Below are 17,060 nucleotides of genomic sequence, written 5' to 3'. Positions count from 1 at the left end.
TCCCGAGTTATTAATGAACACGTGGTGCCTGGCCCTCCTTCAAACCTCCCCATGGGCTGTCACCACGGCACAGCGGTTGTGAAGAACTGCCTCAGTAGTCCATGGGAACCCGCTGAAGAGGTGGCCACATGCTCTGCAAACCCACAGGCACCACAGAGCCCCCGATGTTGGTCAGCAGGCTGGGGCCCCAGCCAGACCTCATGTCCCTCTTTTCCCCCAGCCTCATGTTTGCAGGGAGCTGTGGGACGCAGGGCAAGGAGCATTGACCCAAAATCAGGAGCCCTGATTCTGGTCCTGCCACAGGCAAAGACTCTTTTGTGACCTTCCCTTCTTGTCTGGGCCTCAGTTTCCCTACTAGAGAATAAAGAATGGAAGCTTCTAGTCAACACAGTAGACATCAATGAGACAAACCAGCACTAAGTAAATACATAAATAAGAAGCAGGGGGAGAAAAACTTTTACAAGAGAATGTCACCTAATAAATGCAGAAACGGTCTGGGGATTTAGCTCAGTGGTTTCGCCGCCTGCTGTGCAAGCGCAAGGACCCAAGTTCGATCCCCGGTACCAAAAAAAACCCCCCAAAACAAATAAATGCAGAAGGACTGAACAAATTAGTCACCATCTTGCACTAATATTGCAACAATAATAGATTTAGGTAAGAATCTTCAAAGAATGCTAAAGCCACTGTGTGAAAATTTCCTGGGGCCAGGATATTGGCATAGTGTCAAAGTATTGGCCCACAAGACACTTATTAATTGCAAATTCTCTAAAAAGCTAATTTTCACTGGAAAAACCTTGCAGACACCACTGTAGCTCAGTGATCCACGTGACCTTCCCAGTGATAGGACAAGCTGGTGTCATGAGCCCTTTGATGTGCTGCTCTGGGAACTGCACAGCGTCACTTTCGTGGCGTTCATGTCAAACTGCAGGACCTTGTGATGAGAAGACATCAGACAGGTCCAAATTCAGTGACAGCCTGCAGAACAACTAAAGAGCACTCATCAGAAGTGTGAAGGGCATGAAGACAGGTAAAGACTAAGGACTGTCACGCATCTGAGGTAATGAAGGCCAACTAAATGCAATATGGAATTATTGGTTGAATTCTGGAACAGAGAAAGAATGTTAGTGGAAAAAAAACTGGTAAAATTTAAAGGATGCCTGTGGTTTACCAAATAGTATCAGCATTGGTTTCCAGGCTTTGACAAATGTATTCTAACTACATAAACTGCTAACAGAGGAAGCCACCTGAAGCTGGTAAAGAAGGAGCTGTGTGTTACAGCAACTTCTCATGCTGCCAGCTTTAATATGATGTCCTTATCTTCATCACCTCAGGTTCCCAAGATGGCTGCTGCAGTTCCAGACTTCACAAAGATTTATCAGTGGGAAGCAAGAGAAAGGATAGTTTTGGTCATATTTGTTTTAGACTCTGACCTAACAGACTGAGAGTCTGTACTGAGACCATATTCTGTTTGGAAATACCAGGCCCCAAGTTAAGTCCCAAGAAATGAGAACTCAGATTCACAGAGCTGTGTCTGGGGGAAAGGCCCTGGCCTATTGGCCCTGCCTTGTTAGAGTACTGTTACGGCAATCTGGGATCAGCCATGCAGTGTGACCTCCACACTGTCAGCACCAGACTAGACCCACCATCCTTGGGTCCACCCAACCATTGAGCAGAGGCTAAGAAAGGGGCAGGGTGGGACCTGAGGTCACACAGCAAGCAGAGACAGTGTACTGCCCCATGCACCACCCCCACCTGCCAGCACCTCCCTCCCCTCTAACTCACCCTCTTCCTCCTGCTCACCCACTCAAGTTATCTTTCATTACATTGGTTCCTCTGGCTCCAAAGAAGGAACTCCATTCTGATTCCAGTGTGATCAGAGAACCACAAAGGCAAATGCACAGTAGCTGCCACCATCAACACCACCACCATTGCTGTAATAGTCCCCAAGGTCCCACTGGAAGGATTGGGCTCTCTCTGGCTCCTTGGACTGCAGCAGCCTGCCAGCACATTCCACTGCTGATTTCCTGTGGGATGATTAATTACAGCCTATCTCCCTACCAGACTGCAGCACCAGAGTTCACAACACGTTCACTTGTTCTTTGCTATCTGAGAGGCAGCTAGGATGGGGTGGAGATGAGCCTATGACCCCACATGCAGGAGATGAGGCTCAAATCCTACCCAAGCCCTTACAAATTAAGTGGCCTCAAACACACTATTTTCATTAGTTTGGCCCAATTTTCTCACTAGTACAATGGGAATGATAGAGCACCTCCATGGAAGATTTGTTTTAGATGATTAAAAGAAACTGCACATGTGGAATCTACCAAGTGCAGCAGCTGAGCTATTGTTAGGCAACAAACACTTATCAAGCACTATGGCATGGTGGCTGCTAGTCCCTTATCCCTCACATCCATTCTCCTCTTTTTCTATGACAATCATATTCTCAATATTTACCCAGGGAAATGCAGTGAGCATACTACTTTCCAGATTTCCTGGCAGCTCTGTGCGGCAACATAGCTAAATTCTGCCAATCAAGAGGCAAGGGACTTTTAGGGTAGTGTCCTCTGAGGAAAGGTCATGCCTTTACTTGCTCCTTCCTACCTGCTGCTGTTTGGAATGTGACACAGGGCTGGAGCCCCACCTTGGATCATGAGGACAAGAGCTCAAGGGAGAACATTATAGAAAGATGGAACTTGACAGACATGTTCCACATTTCTGTGGCATACCCTCACCCACTCTGCTTATGAGCCTCAGTGGGTCAGACAGAAAAACTTCCAGCCTCTTGAAGCCTTTTCGCTTTGGGTGTCTGTCACGTGCATTCACACCTTAGTCCTCACTAAGACCAGCACCTACTTACTATGTGCCAGGCATTGTACACTTGTTTGTCTCCATCAGAATCCCCGAGTCCAGTACAAAAGAAGAATTGCAAGTTTACAAGTCAGGTCACTTGTTCTGGGTCACAGACTGGTAAAGTGGCCAGGGAAGAACAGCCCTTGACCTGGGCCCATCCCTGGAGGACACACATGGGAGGTCTGTGCTGCCTGGACACCTTGTTCCTCTGAGAATGGCAGGACATTGACGTTGTGGTAGTCAAACTGAGTGAGTCAAACTGATGACACTTAGTACCAGGTGACCTTAAGTAACTGGCTTAGTACCTCTGCACATTATCATAGCTTACTGGATGCTTCTAAGGCTTAAGTAAGACAGAGATGTGTCAGTACTGCACCTAACACATTGTGGGAACTAAAACAAATGTCAGAGCCACTTTGGGGTAAGTCCAAGTGGCCACCCAGGGAAACCCCAAAGGGAGACAAGGACCTGTGAAACAAAGGGAAGAGGGGACAAAGTTGGAGGGGCTAGGGGTCTTACTCTTTCACTTCCACCCATCCCGGCCTGTTGTGGAGGACGTCCATGACAGTGTTCATAAGAGTGGTCTTGAACCGAATCGATGCTCTCTGCTCTCTGCAAGACAAGGCAACAAACGACTTTCTCAGGATCAGTGATTTCCCTAGGAAATGGCCCAGCGATAGGAAAAAAGGGAAGAAAGAAAGGTCAAGTTCACACTCAGAAATGCCAGAGACAGAATTTCTGAATTTCAGAATTTAGCATCATGGAATGACAACACTTCAAGTCATCAAATTGAAAATTTAAAGAATCTTTGAAACAGTGAAAAATAACAAGCATTTTTATCCAGTGCCCACTATGTGCTGTACATGTTCTATGACTGATTCTTATATGACATGGTGTTTGCAGACACCATGCATCTGGGAAGATGGAGCAGGTGTACTTGTCCCCATTCCTCCTACTGATACAGCCCCAAACCCAGACAGCAGACATAAAACAACCATAAGAAGACTGGAAGGTAGAGAACAGTGGACTGGCAAGGAGTCTCAGGACCAAAGGAATGACATAGTGGTGAATTCCTAGGTTTCTTTTTGCCTTGTACATCTCCAATATGGAGATTAAAAGGCCAACCAATAATCACCCAGCCATGCCAATGGGCACAGACAAAAAGCTCCAACAAAATTCATCTCTCTCTACCTAAAGGACCAGGAAAAGAGCAACCTAGCACAACAGAAGACAGAGTAATTACTCCACTCCAGCCAAACCCCACAGAAATCGTCTATGCCCCATCCCTACTTATGCCACCAAAGGCCAAATGGGCAGTCTAGACTTCCTGTGAGGTTGGGACAAGACACCTCAATGCCTCTGCTGGAGAGGCTCTGAGAAGGACAAGGACAAGGCTGGGCTTTCATCCTTCCAGGTAGTAAGGAGGCCCCACTCCCAGTCATTGGAGACCATGTCGTTGGCACCTGACTTCCTCCCCCACGAGATGTCCCTGTTACTCTGGGGTGATAACAAAGAAGGCCTTCTGGAGAGTTTGAGATCAATAAAACTGAAAACAAAAATAATAATTATAATAAATAAAATAAAAGGCTAGTTCTTAGGGATGATCAATAAAATCGACAAAGCTATTTGTCAGCAAAACTGACAGAAAACAGAAGACAACAGAAGAATGACCCCACAGACAGCAGACCACTAGTAAGGATCTGGTGACACCACTGCACACCCAAGTGTGATGACCAGATGATATGGGCCTTGAAAAGCACACACTGCTACAACTCACCCACTGTGAGACAGACCATTTGAATAGCTCTGTAACTATTAAAGAATTTGAATCCATAATTTTAAATTTTCTAAAAAAGACATCTCCAGACCCAAATGATTTCACTAGAGAATTCTCCTAAATGTTAAAGAAGACTCATCCCCAATCCTACACAATCTCTTCTTTCAGAAAAGGGAAGAGGAGGGAGAGCTTCTGAACTCATTTTGTAAAGCTAGTGTTAGCCTGATATCAAAATCAAACAAAGACAGTAGGCAAAACAAAAAATACAGATCAGAGCCTGAGGATGTAGCTTAGCAGTAGAATGCTTGCTTAGCATGTGTGAGGTCCTGGCTTCAATCCCCAGCACAAGAGAAGAAGAAGGAGGAGGAGGGGAAGAGGAAGGAGAAGGAAAAAGGGAAGAAGAGGACGAAAAAGAGGAAGAAGAAGACATCATAACCAAGTGGATTTTCCAGTAGGAAAGGTTCAGTTTTAGAAAATCAATAAATTTTACCTATCTTGTTAGCAGACTAAAGAAGAAAACTCATGGGGCCGGGGGATTTAGCTCAGTGATTCCGCTGCCTGACTCGCAAGTCCAAGGACCTGAGTTTGGTCCCCGGTACCAAAAAAAAAAAAAGAAGGAGAAAACTCACATGATCATATCAATTGATTCAGAAAAAGTGTTCCCATCGGTCCCACCTCTAAACATCATAGATTAAATTTCTACCCTCAGGCCGGGGATTTAGCTCAGTGGTTTCGCCGCTTGCTGCACAAGCGCAAGGACTTCAATCCCCAGTACCAAGTTCGATCCCCGGTACCAGAAAAAAAGAATTTCTACCCTCTTATACCATTAACATAATGGAGATGAAACTCCTGAATGAGTTGGGGAAACCATACTGAAACCATAATAGATGTATACTGTAACCCCCTAGAGCCATATGTATTGCAGGGGCCTCCCAACTCTAGAAAGTACACACAGTCTTCCCTTTCCAAGCTACATAGTTCTGTGAGGCTGGATTTTCTTCCCATCTTTCAATCAAAGCAATATATCACAACAGATTGAATACAAAAGATTTGGAAAGCCAAATGTTAAGTCAGACAAAAGTGTAAAACAGATACTACTCATCTCAGTAAATTTCAAGTGAGGAATACAAATACAGTTCATAGAAATATGTTATGTTAGCTACCACGTAATAAGTATATTATTGTTTTTAGGTAAATTAGTAAGTATTTAAATTTTTATTAGCTTAATTTCCAATATGGTAAATATTGATAGACACAAACCACATAAGTTAATTGGGTCCACAAAAATGTTTAAGTTGTAGAGGGATCTAGGGCTCACATTTTGAGAACCACTGTTCTAAAATAGCCATTAATAAAATAAAATAGGAGGTTTAGCTAAAAATCAAAAAGGGAGACCAAGTGGAATACTAAAAGATACTCAATCCAAAGCAAGAAAAACAGTTTCCAAATCTATCAAATTGGAGAAAACTTCAAATACCAAGTGTTCATGTGAAAGTGGAGGAATGATAATTATCCTACAATGCTGATGGAAGCACAAATTGGATAAACTTTTGAGAGCAATTTAGCATATCACAACCATGAGATACTATGTCACACATGTTAGACTGGCAAAAACCTAAAAGTCCAAGTTTGTTCCATTTTGTTTGAGGTGGAGTCTTACTGTGGTGCCCCAGGCTGGCCCAGAACTCCAGATCCTCCTGCCTTGACCGCCTCAGTGCTAGGATTGCAGGCGTGTGCTGCAATGCCCAGCTTGAAAGTCCAAGTTTTGACAACACTGAGATGAAATGGAAACCCTCCTTTGCTGGCAGAATATGCAAACCCTGAACTCAGCTACTCTACCCTTGGCTTCAGCCTACACGTGGACCGAAAACACATGTACAGGGACAGTCACCTATAATTGCTAATATTTTCCACAGGAAGAACCTATGGCATACACCGTTGGAGGTCTGCCCATATCCCCTGGGCGTTCTTCATTTCTGTGCCTGCCAAGCAGAGTGCTTTCCGCCACCAGCAGTGGCAACTCTGCCTGAGGACTCGTTCTCTCTGGCCTCCAGAGCTCGCTCAGCCAGCACCTGGGGCAGATAAGGGAAGTAGCACCTGTCAGTGGGGTACCTTCTGCAGCAGCCTTACCCCCCACCTCCCAGCACTCCCTGGAATCACCTTCCAGACCAACTGAAGCTCTCACATCCCTATCTCAGGGTTGGCTTCCAGGGGAACCAATAGTAGGCCTCAGTGCAAGTGCCTCTCAACAGGAACGTGGGTAAATAGCTTGTGATGAACAGTATATAGGCAGCACTTCCAGAGCTGCCTGGACCAGCATGGAAAAATACTGAAAATGTAATTGAATGTGACAAAAGTAGGGTGTAGAGTAGTAGCAACAGTATAGCATCACTTATGTAACTACATTTCAGGCCATCCATGCAGTGAGGGGTGGCCATGTGATGCTATTCTGATCAACAAGATAAAAACATGAGACTGCTAGGAAGGATGGGTTTCTGGGAAAGTTTTATTCTTTCAATAGAGAGAAAAACAGAGATATGGCTTCAGTTTCCTTGCTCCTCCTCCTGTCTTGATCATGACATGAAAGCTGGAGCTGCAAGAGCCACTGAGTGTCCACGAGGAAAAGGTCAAAACAATCACAAAGACGCTGGCTCTGACATTATCTGCTCCCTCTGCAGCAGACTCTGGTATCTTTGTAATGCGAGAAAAATAAATACCATTGTTTAAACTACTATTCATTGTGTGTTCTGTTACTTGTAGCCAAACATGTATTTCTATATGTGGAGAAGTTTTTTTGTTTTTTTTTTTTTGGTACCGGGGATCGAACTCAGGACCTTGCACTTGCGAGGCTGGCGCTGGAACCACTGAGCTAAATCCCCAGCCCACCCAAACACATTTCTAATTGATATGTATCCTAATAAAATAGGTGGGTGCAGGCTGTCGACTGGAATGCTCTTAATTTGTTAGGGTGGGTGTGCAAATTTGGGCCAGGGTCTGGAGCAGAACTGAGCTCCCCTGCATGAGAGGGAGAGATCTGAAACAGATGGGGGGATAGAATCTATACAGAGGGGAAGACAAAGATAGTGCATTGAGAGAGGGGGCCAGAGCCCACACAGGCCCTCCTCAGAGGTGGCACTGCCAGGCGACTCCAGAGAGAATGGAAATAGCTAAAAACTGGAGACGGTGTGTGCAATGTAAACAGCTCTAGCTCCCTGCAAACATCATCAAGAAAATTCATAGTTCCTCCATGCGTTGTGCAAGCAGATTTTTTTCAGTACTGGAATTGACCCCAAGGCCTTTGCACTGAGCTACGTCCCAGCCCTTTTTAACTTTTTTTTTTTTTAACTTTGTGACAGGGTCTTACCAAGTTGCCTGGATTAGGCTTGATCTTGTAATCTTTCTGCCTCAGCTTCCAGAGTGCTGGGGTTACAAGTATGTGCCACCATCCACTATACCTGGTTGCAAGTGGATTCTTCACACACACACACCCTCCCCCTGTACCAGGGATCAAACTCAGGACCTTGTGCTTCTCAGGCAGTCATGGCGCCACTGAGCTACATCCCCAGCTCTGCAAGTGGATTCTTTAGGGAACCCAAAGATGTGCTGAGTCCTATATCCAGGCTATTATGGACAGAGAGTGAAGCACAAGTTTAGGGCACAGCTGACCCTGGGGTCACAGATAGTCATAAGATCATTGAAGGAGGCAGGAGGGCATAGTTAGATAGTTGGCCCTGGAGTCCAATAAGCTCTGCCACTGACTGACCATAGTATCTCAAGCAAGTCACTTAGCCTCTCTGAGTTCCTCCCCTGTAAAATGGTAGTAAGTATTAAAAGACTGTGGGAAGGATTTGATGAAATAATACTTTCATACAGGGAAAGTGCGTAGGGCAGGGCCTGGCACACAATAAGAGTTCGATACCTGTTTATCAGTATACTACTGGGAGTGGGGATGTGACTCAGTGGTAGAGTGCTTGCCCAGCATGCTTGAGGCTCTGGGTTCAAGCCCCGAAACTACAAAAATAAACTACTACTATAAGTATTATCATTATCTTTACGGAAGTGAAAATAAGAAGAGAGATTAAGGAAGGGAGGGAGGAGGGGAGGAAAGGAGTGTTGAGGAGAGGGGAAGAGAGAGAGGAGAGAGCGTGGGGATGGACTGGGAGGTAGGAGGGGAGGAGAGGGGAGTAAAGGAAGGAAGTTAGTTCCGAGTTTACTGGATTGAGTGGGACCACTCACCGCTCTTTTCCTTTTGACAACCCATGGCCCTTATAACTTTGATTCTGTAAAGAAAAAAGAAAATGATGTTAACTGTATATCTTCTTGCCTTCCCAGCTCAATTTCCTGCAGATATTAAAGTGCTCAAAGCAACATACTCAACAATGCTTAGGTCCTGAGACATGAAGGTCCAGCCTGGTCAGGTTCTCATCCATAAAGCTCCTAGAAAATCAGTGCAGGATTTACCTGCTATCCTTGGAATGAATTCCCAAGTATCCAATCAGGGAATGAACTCAGGACCTTGCGCTTGCCAGGCAGGCACAATGCCACTGAGCTACATTCCTGACCCAAAGCATCAGGTTTTTAATGCTCCAAAGGTCAATGCTGGCCAGGTGTGGTGGCAGATGCCTGTAATCCCAGCACTCAGGAAGCTGAGGCAGGGCTCAGTGTTTGAGGCCAGCCTGGGCTACATAGTGAGTTCAAGGCCAGCCTGGGCCACATAGCAAGATCCTGTCTCAAAAAAAAAGGTCCACTCTAAACCTCAGTTTTGAGCACTCAGCTCATCAGGCTCTATGCAAAGGATCTCAATCTTCTATTGTAACTCTGAGGGACCAGGAGGTACAGCTCCATGATAGAACACTTGCCTAGCATGAAGTTATGGGTTCAATTCCCAGCACTGTCAAAAAAAAATCCTTTTTTCTAACTTTGAATGTTTGATTAGATCCAGGATCCAGGAAGGGGTTATGTCAGAGACTCAAAGCAATGTTAATTACTTTCATCCAAATGGACCTTTCAAATCTTCTATGGGGTGGGGGTATGAATTGGCCCCAACCATGTCCAAAGCAGCATGACCCAAGCCCCCGTCATGTAAGACTAACTCCTATTCATGTCCAAACAGAGAAACTGAAATTGGTTCTCTGCAGGATGACTTTTGAAGCATGGACAGACTTGCCACACACATTTGTTTTCTGTTACTGTGTAATAAATTACCTCAAATTCAGTGGCTTAAAACACTGTGCATCCCTTACTCATAGTTTCCATAGCTAAGGAGTATACACACAGCTTAGCTGCATCACCTCCCTGGGTCTTGCAAAGCTGCAATGAAGGTGATAGCTAAGGACTGTTCTCACTTTCTAGAGGCTGCCTGGAATTCCTTGCAACAGGGCCCCCACTGGTCATTCATAGCAGGGCTCCCAGCCACCCAGAGCACATCCTTCTGACTTCCAATCATGCCCTCTTCAAGTTAACTATGAGGGAGTCTTACATATGTAACATAACCATAGTAGTAACTACATCATCCAATTCCCAGCTTCCACCCACACTCAAGGGTTGGGAATTATACATGGCATGTATGCCAGGGGCTGTGAATCTCGGGAACATCTTAGAACTCTGCTTACCACACCATCCTACCCTTTAAAAGCCTGTGGAAGGGGATGGAGGATACTGCTTTATAAAACTGGCAGAAGTCAATCCCCCCAAAAAGGAAATGAAATCATATTCCATTCTGCCAGCCAGGCCCTTTCAACTCATCCAGAACTAGTCAAGCCATCCTAATCTTTTTTTAAAAATATGTGTATATATATATTAAAGATTAATCTTCTCTCATGATTTCAATTCCATTTTTCATAGATTTATCCACTTGCTCCAGAGCCTTTGATTGTAAAACTTTTCCTTTCCTCACTGAATTGCATTAGCACATGTCAACATTCAATCAAACATGTAATGTGGATCTATCACTAAACACTTGTTTTATTTACTTGTCTATCCTTATATCACTATCACATTATCTTAATTACTGTAGCTTTCTAGTAAATATTTCAATCAAGTTCCATAAGTCCTCCAACTTTGTATTTTCAGTGTTGTTTTTGCAACTAGGAGTCTTTTGCATTTCAATATAGATTTTATTTATTTATTTTTGATGCTAGGGACTAAACTCAGGGCTTTATGCATGCTAAGCTATACCACTGAGCTATATCCCAATCCCATCAATATAAATTTTAGAATCAGCCAATTTCTGCTAAAAGGCATGTTGGAATTTTGATTGAGCTACACGGAATGTATAAATCATTGATGAGAAGAAGTGACATCATAAAGTACTGAGTCTTCCAACTCATGAATATAGTCTCTCCATCTCCTTTCATTTCTTTCCCAATGTTTTCTAGTCTTCAATTATAGAAGTCAGATATTTGATTTTGTGATGCTATTATAAATAGTGTTTTTAAATTTCATTTTAATTATCTGATGACTGTAACTTGTGATAGGCAGAATAATGCCAGCCCCAAAGATGCCCATGTTCTAATCTCTAGAATCTGTTACATGTTACATTATAAGACAAAGGAGAATTAAGGCTACAAATGGAATTAAGATTGTTAATCAACTCCCCTTAAAGAGATTATTCAGGTTTATCCAGAAGGGCCCAATGTAATCACAAGAGTTGTTACAAAAAAATGTAGACAAAGGAGGCAGGTCAGTGTTAGTGTCTGAGCAATATAATTTGAGAATGGCTGGCTTTGAAGATAAAAGAGGACCATAAGCCAAGGGCCCGTAGAAACTGGAAAAGACAAGAAAGCAGATTTTCTAATAGAGCTTTCAGATAAGAAGTGAGTCCTGAAAACATCTTAATTTTAGCCCAGTGAGACTCATTTCAGACTTCTGACCTTAGGAACTATACGCTAAATTTGTATTTTTTAAAGCCACTGAATTTGTGGTAGTTTTGTCACAGCAGCTATTGAAAACTAATATGTACAGAAGATTATAATTTTTTTGTATATTGACTTTGTATCCAATGTCTTTGCTAAATTTTTAGTATCAATGGTTTATAGATTTCTTTGACTTTTCTATGTATACAATTATCTTCTGTGAAAACTTCTTCCTTTTCAATATCTATGCCCTTTATATCTTTTTGCTGCTTAATTGCATTCACTAAAACTTACTACAGTGTTGACTAATGAGAATAAATATTCTTTTGCTCCTAACCTTAAGTGTAAAGCCTTCCCTATTTCAGCCTTTAAGAATGATATTGGCTATAGGTTCTTGTCATCTAACAAACTGAGTAAATTTCCTACTATTCCCTAATTCTCTAAGGGTTTTCAGGTAATTCATTTTTTTACTTCCTTACCCATCTAAAATAGCTTTTAATGTAATTATGCAATTATTATGTATCAAATTAAAATGTCTCTTATTATATAACTATTACATAATTCAACCATTATGAAGGTCAAAGCTGCAGTTCTCCAGAGATGCTTAACATTTACTTCTGCCAAGTTGATGTTAACATCTTGGCTCAGCATTTACCAGACTAGTCTGAGGACTCAACCATGATTAAGACTTCTAAGACTTGTTTTGTTTACATTTTGTTTATCATAAAGTATTTTACAAAGTATACAAATGACAGATGAACAGAAGAGACGCCCAGGGCAAGGCCTGTGGGAAAGGGTGGAGTGACCATCCCTCCCCTCCAGAGCACAGCCCTCCCAGCACTTCCTGTGTTCAGCAACCCAGAAGCTCTTCAGAAAAGACCTTTTGCCTAGTGCCTAGAGCCCAAGCTGAGTCAATAGCTTCCTAGTTGTCTCTCACTGCAGAAGGGCAAATTTGTTCCAGTTAACAGATTTGCTAAGGGTGGTACCTCTGAATTGTCCAGCTTTAGAGAGTGCTCTCATTTCCAATCCTTGCACAGGGGACCCCATGCTGCTCCTTCAACTCCTGAAGTCTCTTGCTTGTGAAATGAGCAACCTCTTCCCCAAGAGAAATGGAGAATCAACTAATCGGCTATAACACACCTGTTCTTCATTTTCCTTTTTTTTTGGCTTTGGGGATCTCTCTTCCAATCACCATCATCCACAAGCTCAGCTACACATTTCCAAAGACATTTGTTATACTTTAAGTGTGTGTTAAGAGTCTTTTCAAGGAGTTTCATCTGCCATATTGCCTGAGATAGAAGTCCTATTACCATCTTGATGTGAAAAACACTCTAGGAACATGAATACTTCCCCCCAAAACCACTAAAATAGCATATCTAGAAAGACAAGTTTACAAGACTTTTGGAAAAAGGCTTTTTAAAGAAAATTCCTCAGAGGAGCTGGGGATTTAGCTCAGTGGTTCCGGCGTTTGCCTTGAAAATGCAAGGTCCTGAGTTCGATCCCCAGTACCAAAAAAAAAAAAAAAGAAAGAAAGAAAAGAAAACAACTCAGAGATGGATTAGTTGCTCATATGGACTATAAAAGAGAACTTTAATTGTACTTCTCATTTTGCTTCAGACAAAACGGAAGGAGGGTATGAATGGTACCAGCTGGTGTTGGGTCAGGAAGAACATTTGCTCAGGACACAGCCAGCTTCCTTCATAGCTGGCTCTAGGCCACAAGCCCTGCTGCAGGCTCTCTGGTACTTCTCACCAAGTGGGAACATCCATGCAGAAACCAGTCTGCTACACTAGTTTATACATTGTGCTTGGACTTTGGTCACCTAACCAGAGCCCAGCTTCACTGCTCAGCTGGTTCCTTCAGAGCCAGTTTCCTTCAGCCTTATCCAATTTCTCATTTCCCCTTTGCCCTTTGGAAGGTTCCCAGCATGCCTCAAAGCTGAGGCTTTAGAGACTGTAACCTTGAGGAGGAGAAAGCAAAGGCTTGAACACGTGACCTCTGACTTCTGGCTTTCCTCTCTCTGGGCATATTTTTGTGAGGGTGCATGCAGTATATCCTGGAATGATCTCTTAATAAGTTCATATTCCCATTGTCCTGGGTTATTTGAAGGAAACCCCAAAGTCTTACATCGATACCGTATACAGGTGACCTTTGCCTCTCCCCAACAATAACAAAATACATTATGTCACAAAAAGGTCTGCTATTTTTTTTCTGTCGTCCAACATAGGTCTGCCACACCCTAATATTCACAGTATAGGCTGCCAAGGATGCATCCCCAACATCTTGCAGTTTGCTCCCTCTTCAAAGAAGTCAGTCAGGTTGATATGGCAAGGGACTAAAGCAGCAGATGTGTATTTTGTTTTTATAATAATACATTTTAAAAGTGATATGAGTCCCCATCTGTGTTTAAATAGTATTTTAATTGAAAATTGGACATGATTAGCAGAATAGTAGAGGTGGTGAGAAGAATGAATTAAGGTAGATCTAGAGAGTTAAAGGAGGAGAATATTGGATATGGGAGGTGAAGATGGAGGAGTCAAGATACAGTCCTGGTTTTTTTTGGCATAAGCAACTAGTTGTTGAACAGTACCCACTCATCAGCGATCAACTCTACGTCAGAGAAGGGCTGGGCACTGGGAATAGAAGAAAGAACAATACAGACGAGATCCTGGAGTCTCGCAGAGAAGACAGACAGCAGACCTCCAGCCTTGTAACCTTCCCGCCAAATAGGTTGGGTTTGCCGGGCGTGCGCAGTAGCTCGGGAGGCGCGCGGCACACCGGGACTTGTAATCTTTCCTGCGAATTCAGCGTTTCTTTGCCCTTTATCCCGAATCCCTCCGCGTGGACTCTCACTCCAGGTTCTGAATCCTTCCACGGCTTCCCTCCCTCAATCTAAGGACGACGGAAGCATCTGGATTTGTTCCATTCCTACCTTTGGTCGCGACATGACTCAATTCTCCAGGATCGGATCCAAACTGCCACTGTATTCCTCCAGACCCTGTGCGTCGTGTTGTCAAGGCGACGAAGGGGCTCCCAGATAGTGCTCGGATTGGATGAGCCAAGGACACGCCTCTCGGCGGAGACGCAGGCTCCGCCCACCAGAGCCCCTGAAGCCTCCTGTACTCCCTGGACTTTAAGGATTCCTGGACGCTCTCAGTTTTTCAGTCCCAGCCCCACTTTTCTGAACGGAGGTTGGCTAAAGCCGCAGGCGCTTACTGCCCAGCGCCCCCTTCAGCACTACTTCCTTGATGCAAGAGCGCTCATCTGAAAAGTGGTTTCTCTTTGGTAAATAGAGTGGTACCAAGTTTTCTTATGCAAGGAAAGTCCCGCACTGATTCATTTGGTCATTTAGTAACGTGGCTGTTCATCTCTGCTCTCTCTCTCAATCTCTTTCTAATTCTTAAGCACCAACTGTGCCAAAACTCACCTCAATGCCTGAAATGGCCTCCTGATCAACCTACTAGTGTCCACTGGGCCCAGTTCACCCCTGCAGCTAAAGAACACTTTCGAACAGAAATCCAGTCATCTCTGCCCTGCATATATAAACTTTCCCTGCTCCCTCCTCACTGTTGAGATGAGGATAGGGTGGAAGTCCTTGCTGAGAATTTGCCAGCCTTATCTGCCCTACCATTCCCCACCCCCCCCCACCCCCTGCCGGCTCTTCCTATTCCAGGGCCCAGCCTTCTTTCAGTTACTAGTTTGACCCTCATTTCCCATCTCCCACGCTCTTATATACACACATATCCCTGTTAAACTTGGGGTTGTGTTTACTGTTGGCTCGTTTCATCTTCTCTGCCTGATCTTCCCTTCATTTTAGCTCAGGAAAACCTTTTCTGACCATCCATTCCTCTCCTCCAGGCAGATCTCTCCCCATAAGCACTAAGAAAGAAAACGTTTTATTAATTTGCCACAGTGTTCTCAGAGCTTAACATAATGCCTAATACTGGGCAGATAGTCAATAGTATCTAGTTAATGAATAAACAAATGTCACATTAATTAAATGGATGGTTACAGACCATGAACAAAAACACAGGAAGTCCAAAACGCATACATATCCAAAAGAGTTGAAACAGGTACTGAAAAAAAAATGTATACATACATGTTCAGAGTCTTTGTAAATAGGGAAGGGAGGGCAGGGAATAGGGAAAAAATAAGAACCAAGATACATCATGTAAAGGTACAAGTTCCCAATGATAAATGTAAATGTATTGTATACCTAAAATGTACCAATAAAAGAATTTAAGGAAAAAAATTAAACCTAAAAAAAATAGCCAGAGTGGAAACAACCCAATATCCACGGAGAGATAAATAATTTACAATATATACATAGACGTATTCAGCCATGAACAGGAATGAATTCCTGACACATGCCAATATGTGAAGTACTAATGCTGATACACAGACAAATGCAAAAACATTATATAAGCCTGGCATAGTGGCACATGCCTGTAATCCCAGATACTTGGGAAGCTGAGGCAGGAAGATTGTGAGTTTGAGGCCAACCTGGGCAGTTAATGAGATTCTGGCTTAAAATAAATAATAAAAAGAGCTGAGGATATAGCTCAGTGGTAGAGCATCCCTGGGTTCAACACATGTATGTGTGTGCCAAGTAAAAAAAAAAAAAAAGACACACAAAGGGCCCCAAATTGTGTGTATGTATGTATCTCAAAAGATTGGTATCCAAAGAACTACAAACCATTAAGAAAAAGATAGCTCTACCCAGACCTTCACAAAAGAAACATGGGCAAAGAATATCAGTAGGGAATTTTTACAGAAATTCAAACTGCCAATAATCCAATCTAGAAATGGAAATTATAACAATTATAAGATATGATTTGAAATATATCAGGTGCGAAAAAATAAAAACGTATCAGTGCCTTGGCGAGGCTGAGTGTCAGTGAAGCATGGGGAAATGGGAATCTTTACATGCCATTGATACACTGATGCTTTAGAAGGCAACTTGGCAATAGCTCCTAAAGTTGAGAATACACACACTTTACAGCCCAGCGGTCTACTGCTAGATCCCATCGGCCTGCTGAATACAGCTGCACAGCCGCATGCAGTTCCCTTTACCTGTAGCTAATATGCACAGTGAAATCTTCTTAAATAAACTTTGCACCTGCCCATAGGACATAAGTGTAAGGATGTCCTTTGTAGCATTCTTTATACTAGTGAAAAGTGTTTAAAACAACCTAAATATCCAGGTGATATTTAGTAATCTAAATATAAGTAATATTTAGTAATCTAACTATAAGGGTGATAAATGAATTAAATGTGATATATTCTAATAATAAAGTACTACATTCAGTGATAAAATGATCCAGATCTTTATTAACATGGAAATATCCCCCAAAGAATGTATCACTGAATGAATAAAAGAAAGTTGTAGAGTGATAAACTTTTTAACTTTGTAATTTATGTTAATTATAACCATGTGTGAAAGTATGTTTTATATTCTTGCAGATAGTGCTTGCTTCGGCAGCACATATACTAAAATATATTCTTGCAGATATATAGGTTTTGAAAGTTTTAAAACATGATTTAAAATATACACATCAAGTTCATGAGGGCAGTTGCCT

At 42.9% G+C, this 17,060-nt stretch overlaps 1 protein-coding gene across 18 annotated transcripts in view; it reads right to left on the bottom strand.

The window, feature by feature from the left end:
• The window catches only part of Ttll9 (tubulin tyrosine ligase like 9), a 67,884-nt gene that overhangs the window by 48,938 nt on the left and 1,886 nt on the right, over positions 1–17,060 (bottom strand). For 4 of the 18 annotated variants that reach the window (XM_021254904.2, XM_021254909.2, XM_021254901.2 and 1 more), the window contains exons 1-3: positions 14,414–15,077; positions 8,864–8,907; positions 3,370–3,462 (exon numbers count right to left, since the gene is read on the bottom strand). In XM_021254904.2, the coding sequence (XP_021110563.1) occupies positions 3,370–3,462; positions 8,864–8,907; positions 14,414–14,428 (152 nt within the window). In that variant the 5' untranslated portion in view covers positions 14,429–15,077. Of the gene's footprint in view, positions 1–3,369; positions 3,463–8,863; positions 8,908–14,143; positions 14,394–14,413; positions 15,081–17,060 lie in introns of those variants that run through there. The other 14 variants (XM_021254900.2, XM_087188813.1, XM_021254905.2 and 11 more) reach the window with 10 other exon arrangements.

The sequence above is a fragment of the Heterocephalus glaber genome, unplaced genomic scaffold (assembly GCF_053883595.1).
Source record: "Heterocephalus glaber isolate CG9 unplaced genomic scaffold, H.glaber_assembly_v1.0 deba00001532, whole genome shotgun sequence".
In the NCBI taxonomy this organism is placed as follows: domain Eukaryota; kingdom Metazoa; phylum Chordata; class Mammalia; order Rodentia; family Bathyergidae; genus Heterocephalus; species Heterocephalus glaber.
This window is presented reverse-complemented; position numbering and strand designations above follow the sequence as displayed.